Source organism: Nicotiana sylvestris, chromosome 8 (assembly GCF_000393655.2).
Source record: "Nicotiana sylvestris chromosome 8, ASM39365v2, whole genome shotgun sequence".
NCBI classification, from domain to species: domain Eukaryota; kingdom Viridiplantae; phylum Streptophyta; class Magnoliopsida; order Solanales; family Solanaceae; genus Nicotiana; species Nicotiana sylvestris.
Window position 1 is genome coordinate 64,798,051 of NC_091064.1, and position 13,748 is coordinate 64,811,798.

Below are 13,748 nucleotides of genomic sequence, written 5' to 3' on the forward strand. Positions count from 1 at the left end.
GGGGTGGCTAGTGAAAAGGGATGGGGTAAATATACTGCTATAGTTGTTAAGGGGTAGAAAACATGTTGTTAGACTTATATTCCTAATTGCGCAATAGAAATCATGCTTAGGGTTCATACATACATTAAAAATCATGCTCTTAGGTTCTATGTTTCCTGCTTCAGCTTCTTATCCGTTACTAATCCATGTTTTACGTCTATCACTTAGAAATCCTACTCCTAGGACAATAACAACATTGGCATAAAAGCTGTTACTCTTGTACTTTCAGAAGTCTTACTTCAATAAGTTTGCAATTCTTGAGTGCATTTAGAAATCATGGCTTAGGGATTCTGTTTTTTACAATCCTGCCATTTGCATGTGTATATTAGATATCATGTTCTTGGATCCTATTTGCATTAAGATGCCTAGTTAATTACTAATTCATGAAAACGTAATAAAATGATCTCACATTGTGATGTTTTCTGAATAAAATTGGTAATAATCTCCGCATTCGTATCAACTAGAAAAACATGCTCTTAGGTAAAAACCATCTCCAAATTGTTTTAATAATTCTAAGTAATTGCTACATATTACGCTTAGGCAAGCCTCAGGTAATATCTTAAATAAAACCAGAACTGCCTTTGTTTAACTGTCAGCATGTTAAAATCAGTAGGCAAGCCTGATTCAGACTTCTTTTCTGAGTCATGTAATAAATCTAATTCTACTGAAATCACTTAGATACTATGCTTTAGAATTCTGAATTCAGACATTATCTATGTATGAGTCATGCTGTCTATGTGCATTATCTGTGGAGTTATACTTGAGCCTTTTGTTGTCTTTCATGCAACCCTTAATTGAAGTCCTACTTGTTATTGTATGTCGCCTTAGTATTTTGCCTTTAAACCTGAGGGTCTGCCTAGAACCTCCTTCTTATAGGATATGAGTCCCAAATTCCTCCGGGACTAATAGGAAGAAACGGGTAACAGCATGCAATAGGGTTCGAGACCAACCCTCGCTTTAATTAACTTTACGGGGAGGGAAATGGTAGATATGGATATGATGACCGGTGCGTTAATACCATGTGTAGCCCCTCTTTGAGGCGTGTCATATCGTGTATTGCATTGATGTGATCCATATTATAAACAAACCTAGTACACCCCTCTTTACATTCATAAACGTGCTTAGTTTGTAGTTCTTTACAAAATCTTGCTTCTCATTAATTGCTTTTTTCAAACATCTGTGTTCTTAAACTTAAATCCCCTACTATTTGAGCCATACTTGTTTATATGCTACTTGTACAAATCCACAAAAACTGTTTAGCCAGGAACCACACTAGTGGATCCTGAGGGGTGCCTAACACCTTCCCCTTAGGATAATTTCAAGCCCTTACCCTATCTCTGGTTACCAAATGTAGTTATAAATAAACCCTATAGGTGCCCTAACGCACCTTAAAATCGTTAGGTGGAGACTCTCCAAAATTGCAAACCCCTTTCCCAAAATGAAAGAGTTATCCCATACCAAAATGTCATGAACCCGATTTCGTGAAGGAAAAAGGGGGCGTGACACCCCGAACTCCAAATATCGATGCCGCATGTCAAAATATGACTTCTGATGACTCTAAGATGTCAAAGGTCGATCTTGGATAAACTTTACTTTTTTTATGGCTTGCTGAACCAGTTCTGGCCCATGTAATCCAGATTCTCCAACATCAAACCACCCTATAGGTGACCTACACTTCTGCTTGTAAAGAGCTTCGTATGGAGCCATCTGAATACTGGAATGGTAGCTATTATTATATGCGAACTCAATAAGCGGCAGATGATAAGCCCAGCTACCTTTGAAGTCCATTACACAAGCTCGTAACATATCCTCCAGTGTCTGAATAGTGCGCTCAGCCTGTCCGTTTGTCTGGGGATGAAGTGATGTACTAAGACTTACTTGAGTCCCCAATCCTTTTTGGAAGGACCTCCAGAAGTTAGCTGTAAATTGAGCTCTTCTATTCTAGATAATAGATACAGGGACACCATGAAGTCATACTATCTCCTTAATATAAATCCTTGCATAATCCTCTGAGGAATATGTAGTTCTAACGGACATAAAATTGGCTGACTTTATAAGCCTATCAATAATCACCCATATCGAATCGAACTTACGCTGGGTACGAGGTAAGCCTATGATGAAATCCATATTGATTACTTCCCATTTCCAAGTCGGAATCTCCATAGCTTGCAATAACCCACCGAGTTTCTGATGCTCATTTTTAACATGCTGACAGTTAGGACACTGAGCAACAAACTCTGCTATATCCTTTTTCATTCTGTCCCACCAATACACTTCCCTTATATCATGATACATCTTTGTCGCTCATGGATGGACAAAATAACGAGAATAGTGAGTTTCTCCCATAACCTGCCGATGCAGCCCTACAATATTAGACACACATAATCGCCCATGATATCTGAGGACTCCATCTTATGTAATTTCAAATGGTGTCTTCTCCTTCTGAAGAGTGGTATCCCTATAAGGAACTAGCAGAGGATCCTCGTACTGGAATTCCTTTACTTCAGTTACTAAAGAGGATGTTGCCATATCCTGAATAGTAATTCCAATATCACCTGAGTTCAGTAACCAAACTCCAAGACTAGCTAGTTGATGAACCTCATGGTCTATTCCCCTTTTTTCTGGCTATAAATACGATAGGCTACCCATAGATCTATGGCTGTGGGAGTCGGCTACTACGTTCGCCTTCCCCGGATGGTATAAAATATCAATGTCATAGTCCTTTAAGTAGTTCCAACCATCTCCTTTGACGTAGATTCAATTCCTTTTGCTTGAAGATGTACTGGATGCTCTTATGATCCATATAGATATCAACATGAATGCCATACAAGTAGTGCATCCATATCTTTCGTGCATGAATCACCACATCTAACTCTAAATTGTGGGTCAGATAGTTCGTCTCGTGCTTTCTTAGTTGTCTAAAAGCATAAGCCACAACCTTACTATGTTGCATCCACACACAACCCAACCCAATGCCTGAAATGTCACAATAGATAACGTAACCATCGGTCCATTCTGGAAGCATTAGAACCAATGCTAACATTAATCTGTCCTGTAATGCCTGGAAACTCCGTTTGCAAGCGTCAGTCCATTGAAACTTTGCTCCCTTTTGAGTCAACTTTGTTAAAGGTGCCGAAAGGGAAGAAAATCCTTTCATAGATCTCCTGTAATAACCTGCCAAACCAAGAATGCTACGAACCTCTGTCGGCGTTGTGGGTCTAGGCCAAGTCTTTACTTCTTTAATATTTTGTGTATCCACCCGGATGCCTTCAACTGAAAGGACATGTCCAAGGAAAGCTACAGAGTTTAACCAGAATTCACATTTAGAGAATTTTGCATACAACTTCCCTTTTTGTAGAGTTCTGAGCACAATACGCAAATGATCTGCATGTTCAGCCTCTGAACGAGAATACACCAATATATCATCAATAAATACAATTACGAACAGATCTAAAAAGGGTCTGAACACACGGTTCATCAAATCCATGAATACTGCTGGTGCATTGTTCAAACCGAACGACATAACACGAAACTCAAAGTGCCCATATCTGGTCCTGAATGCTGTCTTCGGAATATCTTCATCCTTAACCCTTACATAATGGTACCTGGACCTCAAGTCTATTTTTGAAAAACACTTGGCACCTTGCAACTGACTAAATAAATCGTCAATCCTCGGGAGCGGGTACGTATTCTTGATCGTTACTTTATTCAACTATCTATAATCAATACACATCCGTAAGGAACCATCTTTCTTCCTAAAAAATAACACAGGTGCTCCCCACGGTGATGTACTAGGTCTGATAAAGCCTTTTTCAAGCAAGTCCCTTAGCTGTTCCTTTAACTCTTTCAGCTCTGCGTGGGCCATTCTATAGGGAGGAATAGATATTGGATGGGTATCTGGTAGTAGGTCAATGGCAAACTCAATTTCTCGCTCTGGCGGAAGACGCGAAAGTTCATTGGGAAAAATATCAGGAAACTCATTAACCACTGGGATGGACTGAATGGTTGGTGACTCCACTTCCACGTCCTGAACCTGAACTAAGTAATATATACAACCCTTTCTGATCATCTTCCTTGCCTTTAGATAGGAAATGAATCTTCCTCTCGGCGATGCCGTATTACCTTTCCACTCTAAAATAGGCTCCCCTGGAAATTGAAATTGGACTATCTTTGATCTACAATCAACGTTGGCATGACAAGAAGTCAACCAATCCATGCCCATTATAACATCAAATTCTACCATATCTAACTCAATTAGGTATGCTACGGTAGATCGACCAGGAACTACTAATATAAAACCACTATATTCTTGCTTAGCTATAACTGAGTCCCCAACAAGTGTAGACACCTCAAAAGGTTTAACCAATTCAGGTTTTATTTCAAACTTACTATCAACCAACTGAGTAACATATGATAAGGTGGAACTTGGATCAATCAGTGCATATACATCATATGAGGAGATTGATAATATACCTGTAACAACATTCGGCGATGACTCCTGGTCCTGTCATCCTGCTAATGCTTAAATGCGATTCTAAGGGCTGCTCGGGCTAGATGTCCTTCCTCTGCCTCTACCATGACTCATTGGTGCTTGTGGACCTTGCCCGGGGGGGGGGTATACTGATGATGATGAACCAACTATAGATCCTGCTGGCTGAGCTATGCTTGCATCACCTATCATCGGAAAATCCCCCATAACGTGGCCCGAATAACCACAAGTATAACAAACACCTAATCTCATACGACACTGCTCGGTATGCTGCTTACCATGTTGAGTACATCGTGGCAAGGGCAGCCTCATCTGATTTGACTTACCCCTATATTGTAAACCTGAGGCCCTAAAATTCTGACCAGACCCTGAATATGAGGAACGATCAAATCTCTTACCGCCAAACTAAGGGGGTGCTCTAGCTGATGGCTAGCCTGGATTCCTCGGGTACTGTTGCCTCTAACCACCTTGAAACTCACTAAAAGGACCCGAAGACCTCGCTCTCTTATTCTAGGCCCTATAATACTTACGATCGGCCCTCTCTTTTTGTTTACGCTCCTCTACACCCTGAGCGTATGCCTGAATACGGGAAATATCCATGTCTGGCTAAAGTGAGACCGATATACAATCGTTAAGCAAGTGAGGCTCTAATCCTATTACGAACCGGTGAACCCGATCCTCCATCTTAGATACAATAGTGGGAGCATACCTAGCCAACGAATCAAACTAAAGACTGTACTCCCGAAAACTCATGTTACCTTGTCGAAGGGTCAAAAACCTATCAACTCTGGCCCGCCTAAGCTCTGGTGGCAGATAATGACGAAAAAAAGCTTCTGTAAACTCCTGCCACACTGCTGGAAGGGCATCCTCACCTCTGGACAATTCCCAAGACTAGTACCAATTAAGTGCAACATCTCGGAGTCTATAGGTAGCTAGCTCAACTGACTCAGTCGCAGTGGCCTTCATTACCCGTAACGTCCTCTACACTCTATCAATAAATACATGAGGGTCCTCATTCAGATCTGCCCCAGTGAATACCGAAGGGTCTAAATTAATGAAGTCATGAACACTTGCACTGGCAGACCTATCTGCATGACCAATACCTATTTCCTGACGCCGAGCCTACACGACTACTAAGAGGGTTAGTAGTTGAATAACATCTCTCATCTCCTGACCCTGGGCATCCGGCTGAGGTGCTGAATGTACAGGGGCGGGCGCTGGAGCTGGTGCCCCTTGGAGCTCTTCTGGAAAGGACGGGATATGTGAATTCTGAGATGGAACCTCACTATGAGACTCTCCCCGAGCCCTGGTAATTCGTGGTGCTCGACTAGTAGTCTCACCAGCCACGGACTTTCCCTTCTGGGCGGTCGTACTCTTTGGAGGTATCACAGAAAATATAACATATCATTAGGAATATGAATTCTTTTATCGCACGATCTGAGATAAAAAAAGAGGATAACATCCTATATGTCCTATAGCCTCATGTCTATAAGTGTGGCGCACAACACACCCATAAAAAGACTCCACTAGACACGGTCTGTAGACAACCCTAGGACAAAACTGCTCTGATACCACTTTTGTCACAACCCAAACCGATGGGCCGTGACGGGTGCCATAGTCCTACCTATCAAACACCCCTAAGCATGCATCTAAGATATGGACCTGAATAACATCTACTGAATTATGAAAATAACATACATGAAGGAAACCTACCAACAAGGCATATGTACATATACATGCAGAATACATTGGGCGATTCGGCAAGGCTGCTATAGACAACTATACATCCAAAACTGAAAGCGGACAAGTCCACATACAACCCAACTAGACATACTGTCTACATACCTCTAATAGAAACATAACTGTACAAAGACGGGATTGATCCACGTCATACCTATATATATATTTATATATTTATACAAACGTATCGTACCAAACTCAAAAGCAACTCTGGATCAAGTAGAGCATGCCAAATCTCGCTGATCAGGGATCCTAAGAAGGGGGGCCGTCAGCTTGCCTACCTGCACCTGCGGGCATGAAATGCAGGCCCCGTGAAATAGGGCGTCAGTACGAAAAATGTACTGAGTATGTAAAGCATGAAAATTAGTACGTAAAAGACATAGGTGAAACTTGGAATAAAGAAACACATCCTTAAATATGAATAACTTTATAAATTCTGAAATATTTACAATGTCATGCATATGCGTATAAATGTCGTGTCATGCATAGGTATCGATGTACATAATATCATCAAGCCACTGAGGGCATCCCACCATATCATCTCGGCCACTATAGGCAACATCATCAACATTTACCAACTAATCAGGTGGTGGTGCGTATATAACGCCGTAACCTTTTCCCATAGCCCATATACATATATTTACATATATACGTGTATATAACACCATCTGGTCATGGGTCAATGCACATGTATAAATGGATGAAATGCATTAAAAATACATAAAAATCTCAATATTCCTTCTAGATAAACTTTTTCAACTGCGTATTATTCTGAGACCCATGAATAGAAGATTATAATAATTCACATGGGGAAGCAAGAATATAGACACCCCTAGTATTTCTATGAATAGAGTAATTTATGGAAACTGTGCGTTTGCTCGTTTCTTCATTATAATTCGGACCATGTCAAAAGAAAGAAGTGATGACCTTAACATACCTGGAGTAGGAATACTCCATATAATATTCTTGGCGAAGATTGCAACATACTGTTCTAGAACTGTAAAATTCCACATTGCCACTATTCTAACAAATTCTCGTTGGAAAATTTGCTGCTGTTACTAACGTTTTAAAGAAGATCACTGTGAGTTATTTAGCTTCTGCTTCTAACGTTCCCTTAATAAAAATTAGCTTTTGATCTCCAACCTTTCAAACTAATGAAATGAAGACTTCTTGCTTTCTTTTGGAATGAGTAATATTATGTTTTTGTTCTTATCATTTGTTACATGTTGAATTATAACAAGACTTGTACATGTCTTGTTATGGATAATCATCCATCCCTTCTTAAGCCTAGGTTGCCATCTAGGCATAAGTGACTACTTAGTCACTTCTTGATTTTGTGGCTTCTTGCCACGTGTTGGGGGAATAATTTATAAATTTTTATCCACGTATTAGTTAACTGGGTAATGTCCTATTACCTGGTAATTAATCAATTACCTGCGTAGTTTAAAAATTATCTCAAATTACTTAAAAATACTACTCATTTTTAATATACTATATACACACACACACACACACACACACACACATATATATATATATATATATATATATATATATATATATATATATATATATATATATATATATCATATTATCACGGCCATATGGTACCCTGTATGGTACTAGTCCATAATTATTGGGTAGTATCGCCCGACCAGTGTTTTATCCCAAATTGGCCATTTTCAACCAAACTTATTTTCTTTAATTCGTGTACCCTTTATCCTTCTTGACACTTATTTATCGCTTGTTATAAATAGTGTAAATATGTTAACCTCAAGATTTCTTATCCCCGAGTCTATGTCAATTAACCGAAGACGAAACTTTTAACGTACGAAAATGCGAGATGTAACACAAATGGTGAAGACACGAGCGATAGTTACTGATGATTCTACCTCCAAAGCTAGTGTTGCTAGTGGTCGGGGTAGAGGATAGGGCCGAGGCCGAGGAGGAGCACGTGATACAGCTAGAGCACCAGCTAGAGTAGTAGGTGAGGAGCCACCAGTAGCTCCAGTTGGGGGACAGGCACCGGAGGAGCCTGTTTCTACCCCTAGACTATAGAAGACTTTAGCTCAATTCTTGAGCATGTTTGGTACATTGGCTTAGGCGGGATTTATCCTAGTTGGGCCAGCTACTTCACAGACTAGGGGAGGAGCTCAAACTCCCACCGCTCATACTCTAGAGCAGCGGGCTTATGTTGATCAGGTTCAGGTTGCTATGCCGGTACAACCTGTTATTGTGGCTCATTCTGAGGTCAGGCCAGAGGCATCATAGGAGGATTAGAGGAAACTTGAGAGGTTCAAGAAGTATGACCCTCCTACATTTAGAGGTAGAGTTATTGAGGATGCACAGGGTTTTCTAGACAAGTGCCACCATATTCTCTGCACCATGGGTATTGTGGAGGTGAACAGAGTAGCCTTTACTACATTTTAGCTATCAGGGGTGCCATATAGGTGGTGGCAGGCTTATGAGGAGGCCATAGGCAGTTGGTGCAGCGCCACTCACTTGGCTAAGTTTTTAGATATTTTTTTGAGGGAGTTCATCTCATAGACCCTCTGGGATGTGTGCCTCACAAAGTTTGAGCAACTGTATCAGGGCACTATGATAGTGTCAGAGTATGCCATCAAGTTCATCGAGTTGTCCCGTCATGCACCTGCGTTTGTTTCTTCAGTCAGAGAGTGAGACTATAGATTTATCGAGGGGCTTAGTTATGGTCTTAGATCCAGTATGAAATGGGAGTTGGAGACCGATACTTCATTTCAGTAGATTGTGGAGATCGCCATGAGGATGGAGCGCATCCGTGGTCTAGATATGGAAGATAGGAAGGCTAAGAAGCCTCGTGGATCGGGAGGATCTACTGACTCCTATTTTGGAGGCCAAGCGCATCATGGTAGAAGTTTTGTGGGTCAACTAGTTTAGTGAACACTTCAGGTTTCACGTGGTGCTTCAGATATCCATGGGTCCTAAAGTACCCATTCCAAACAGTTTCCATAGCCACGTCAGTGGACAAATGGTGAGGGATTATCCCAGACTTTGGGCGTGTGTACCACATCGGGTTACTCAATCTATGTGTTCCACTCCAGTTGCCTCTACACCCATACAACCAACAGAAGGTGTGGGACAGACGGGTAGAAGGCATCCTAGAGGGGGAGGCTAGGCCAACTGTTATGCTTTTCGTGGTAGGTCTGAGGATGCTGCACCAGATGATGTCACCACAGGATGGTTTCGATTTGTTATAGAGATGCATCAATTTTATTTCGATCCGATCCTATTTACTGGTAAGATTCACCTTACCTTGCTTCATATATGGATGTATTTTGTGATTCTTGTACCCTATTTATGTGTTCATGCCAGTTGGGGGATTCTGTTGTGATAGCATGTGTCTATCATTCTAGTTTGATTAACTTGGGTGGATTTTTTGTTAGTTAATACAACAGGTTTTGATGTTATTTCTGGATAGTTTGGCCTCGACTTGTGATTTGGATGCTCTATAGGTATGGGAAGTCTGTTATGTGTTATGGGTTTTTATGGATTGAGTTAGTAGAAGGTTTTTAGTTCTCGGGATGTTTATCTTACTTGTGATTTCGAGTGGAGGATGATAACCTTGTATCCTTTGTGGATAGGAGTGTTTGGTTTGGCTATGTGATATGGTGGGGTTATGTTAGGGTAAGAATCGTTGTGGTGGTTGCATGTGTATTGTTTCTTCCTTGTGGATTGGATCCATAGTATGGTACCGATAGAGAGTTTTACCCGTTGGACTTATTTTATAGTTCTCTCGTGTGTTTCTCTTTCCATACTCAGTCGTATTAGAGTTATGCTTGTTAGGTTTGGATTGCGATGTATGTGCCCAAGTGGCATTTGGCGTGGCTTGTTGGTCAAGTGAGTAGTTATGAGTATCATATGTTCTTACATCATTATCAGTGTTGGGAAGGTTTGGAACAAAGTTCTAGTCGATATGAGGCTATTTACCAGTACCAAGTTTGGTAATGGGCAGTTATTATGGTCAAAGTTGTTGTTATTAGTATATGGCCGATGTGTTACATTATGTGGTTGTACCTTGTGGATGTATGCATGAGTTGTTCCGGCTAATTGAGGTTAATGCAATGTGTTTATGTGAGAACTAGGTCTTGGTGGATGTTGAAATTTGTTTCTAAGGCGTATCAGTATGGGTGGAAGGAATAATTTCAGTCGAGATGGTGTTGTCGGACTTATGTGGATTGGGGTGATGTGGGATCACTCGTGTGGATAAGTATGGTAAGTTTATACAGTGATGTGATGGCTTTGGAATAACTCTTGGCACGTTCGAGGGCGGACGTTAGTTTAAGAGGGGGATAATGTAACGACCTGACTAGTCGTTTTGAGCTTTAATATTCCGTTCAGTGGTTCAAGGTCTTAAGTTGCTTCATATTATGTATTATGATATGCTTGCATGTCGGTCTTTGTTTTCAAGTGATTCAGGATTGATTTGAAAGAATGATTCTCATTTTAGAAGCTTATGTTGGAAGTGTTGACCGATGTTTGACCTTTGTGAAAATAACCCCAAAATGCTGTTTTGATGGCTCCGTATTGTAATTGACTTGGATGTATGCCCAGAATTGAATTCGAGGTCCCTAGGTTGATTGACTTGATTCGCCGAAAATTGGCAATTTGAGGGTTAGAAATTTACTTAGGTTTGACTGTAGGTTGACTTTATGGCTATCAGGTTCGAATTTAGATTTTGGGACTTGTAATAGGTCTGTTTTGTTATTTGGAACTTGTCTGCAAGTTTAGCATCGTTCCGAGTTGATTTAGTAGGAATCAGATGTGTGGTTGTATTTTTAGAAGTTTTTGAGTTTCATTGTAAATTTCATGAGTTTTGAGGTCCAATTCGTGGTTTTGGATGTTAGTTTGGTGATTTGATCGCACGAGCGAGTTCGTATGATATTTTTAGACTTCTGCAGATGCTTGGGGTGAGTTTCAGACGTGTTTTAGAGGATTGAGAGAGTTCAGATTTTGATGGTGTTTTGTTGATGCTTCTGGTATCACAAATGCGAGATCATGTACGCATTTTGCGAACCCCACATTTTCGAGGTCGGCTTAGGACTGCATGGTTCAGTTTTGCAAAATAGGAATCACATTTGCGATTGGACTCCTAGAAAGGGATCGTCGCATTTGCGATAACTTTATCATTTTTGCGGGGGGAGGGGGAGAGGGGATGGGAGGGAGGACTTTGCAAATGCGATGTCTCTGTCGCATTTGCGATATCCCATGATTTAAGAAGGCATCGACATTTGTGAGTGTTAGCAATTGCGAAACCGTTGTCGCATTTGTGACTTCTACACCTGAACAAAAGGGCTGGGAAGACAGGATTAAGTCTCATTTTCATATTTTTGAACCCTAGACTCGGTAGGAGACGATTTAGAGAGAGGATTTTTATCTACTACTATTAGGTAAGTGAATTTGATCAATTTTCAGTTATATTATGTGATTATATATGAGACTGAACATCAAATTTATGAGAATCTAAGAGAAATTTTGGGGGTTTTTGTCTACGTTTTGAAAATGAAAATTTGAGATTTGAGAGTCGAAGACTCAGATTTGAAAGTAAAACACATATATGGGCTCGTGGGGTTATGGGTAGTCGAGATCTACCCTTGGAATCGGGTACTGACTGAGTGGTCCTAGGGTTGACTTTTATTGACTTTTAGGGAATTATGTAAAGATCTTAATTTTATTTATTAAAATTTGTTTCTCTTGCATTATTTAATATTATTAAGTCGATTTTTGTTAGATTTGCACCGAGCAGAGTTGAATTTTAGAGGAGAAGTATTTTTAGAGTGTTGATTGACGGCTTTTGAGGTAAGTATCTTTCCTAATTTGTATACTACCCCGTATGGATTGGTTTAATTGCACTATTTGAATTACGTGGAACACGTGTGCATGAGCTGACGAGTGCGTACACGGGCTTATATGTAGTATTTGACCGAATTATACTCTTATGCCTTTAATTGAAGTTGTTGTTATATGGGACACCTTTTATTGTTGATTTAATTCCCGTTTCATTTTGTTGTTATTGAAATTATTGTACACCCTGTTGTTGAGTTATGTGCTACGCTTTATTGGTGTTGTTGTTTTGGCCATATTGTGGCATATGTGAATATATTGTAGGGATTGATTGTTGTTGTGCAGAGCATAAGGGTGACATTTCACAATTGTTGATTTTGCGGAGCTATACGGGTGACTATTGTGTTATTGTTAGGGCGGAGCAATACATGTGGATATTGATATATTGTTTGGACAGAGTGATACGGGCGGCTATTGTGTTATTCTCATAGCAGAGCAATATGGGTGGCTATTATGATATTGTCAATGCAGTGGGATAAGGGTGGCTATGTGGGGATGATATGTGATGGCTTGAGGGCGTATTGTTGATGAAAAGGGGTATTCTTGCTTGTTCTCATAACTTCCTTGTGTGTGTCATGCATATTACATGAATTGTTGTATTGTTCCCAATGTGCTACTCGATGTTTCTGATATTACTTGATGGTTTGAGTTATGCTAGTACACTCGCACATGCATACACCGTAACATTTCATTTATACCAGTCGAGGAGGATGAAACTTGACGTTCATCGGTCATGTACACATACTCTTGTATATTTTCTTTCTCTGCGATGTGGTTTGGACTAGTAGCCTATAACAACGCCGGGCGGATTGTGATTATTGGCAAATAAGTTGTCCATGCGGCTGATATTTTTGACATGTGAGTTGCCCGTGTGGTTGTGACTTCTATTATGGGACGAGGTATTAGCCGTGTGAGAATAGTTGATAATACGAGCACGAGGTGTCATGTGTACACAATTTGTGATTTGTAATTATAAGTTGTGGTACCTCAGGGTGATTCTGTTTATGAGTCTTGGGTCGAACAGTTGATGATTAGAGCTGTCGTTGCTTTCCCTTGATTGCTTTCACTTGTATTTTACATGTTCTTTTATTATTGTGTTGTTCATTCACTTGATTTCCCTTCTTTGCTATTTATCTATTTTGTTTTTTTGTTATTAGTTGTATATTGATATTCTGTACATGTTATTTGATTAATGAGTTTCTTGACTTGAACCTCGTCACTACTCCGAGGTTAGTCTTGATACTTACTAGATACCGATTGTGATTTACTCATGCTACGCTTCTGCATATTTTTGTGCAGATCCAAGTACATCAGATCAGACTGATTGACAGCGAGGCTTTGAATACATACAAAGACTTCAAGGTATCCCGGCATGATCCTTCAGGCCTCGGAGTCACCCTCTTATTTTTTCTACTATTATGTATGTTAGACAATATGCTAGTTGAGATTGATCTCGTGTATTCAGTAAGATCTTGTGACTCTGTACCACGTAATTCTGGGATATTATGTTGAATATTTGCCGCTTTGGCCTGTAATACTCTTATTTTAGCTTTTATGTTAAACTCATCTTTGTTATTTTATGCTTTAATTATTTTAAATA

The 13,748-nt window shown here is 40.1% G+C and overlaps 1 protein-coding gene across 1 annotated transcript; it reads right to left on the reverse strand.

The window, feature by feature from the left end:
* Positions 1-2,451: 2,451 nt before the first annotated feature.
* LOC138875137 (uncharacterized mitochondrial protein AtMg00860-like) lies at positions 2,452-7,281 on the reverse strand. The gene is made up of 3 exons (XM_070153959.1): positions 7,206-7,281; positions 2,903-3,438; positions 2,452-2,571 (listed from the first exon to the last, which is right to left on the reverse strand). The coding sequence occupies exons 1-3, from the start codon at positions 7,279-7,281 to the stop codon at positions 2,452-2,454; spliced, it is 732 nt and encodes a 243-aa protein (XP_070010060.1).
* Positions 7,282-13,748: the final 6,467 nt, after the last annotated feature.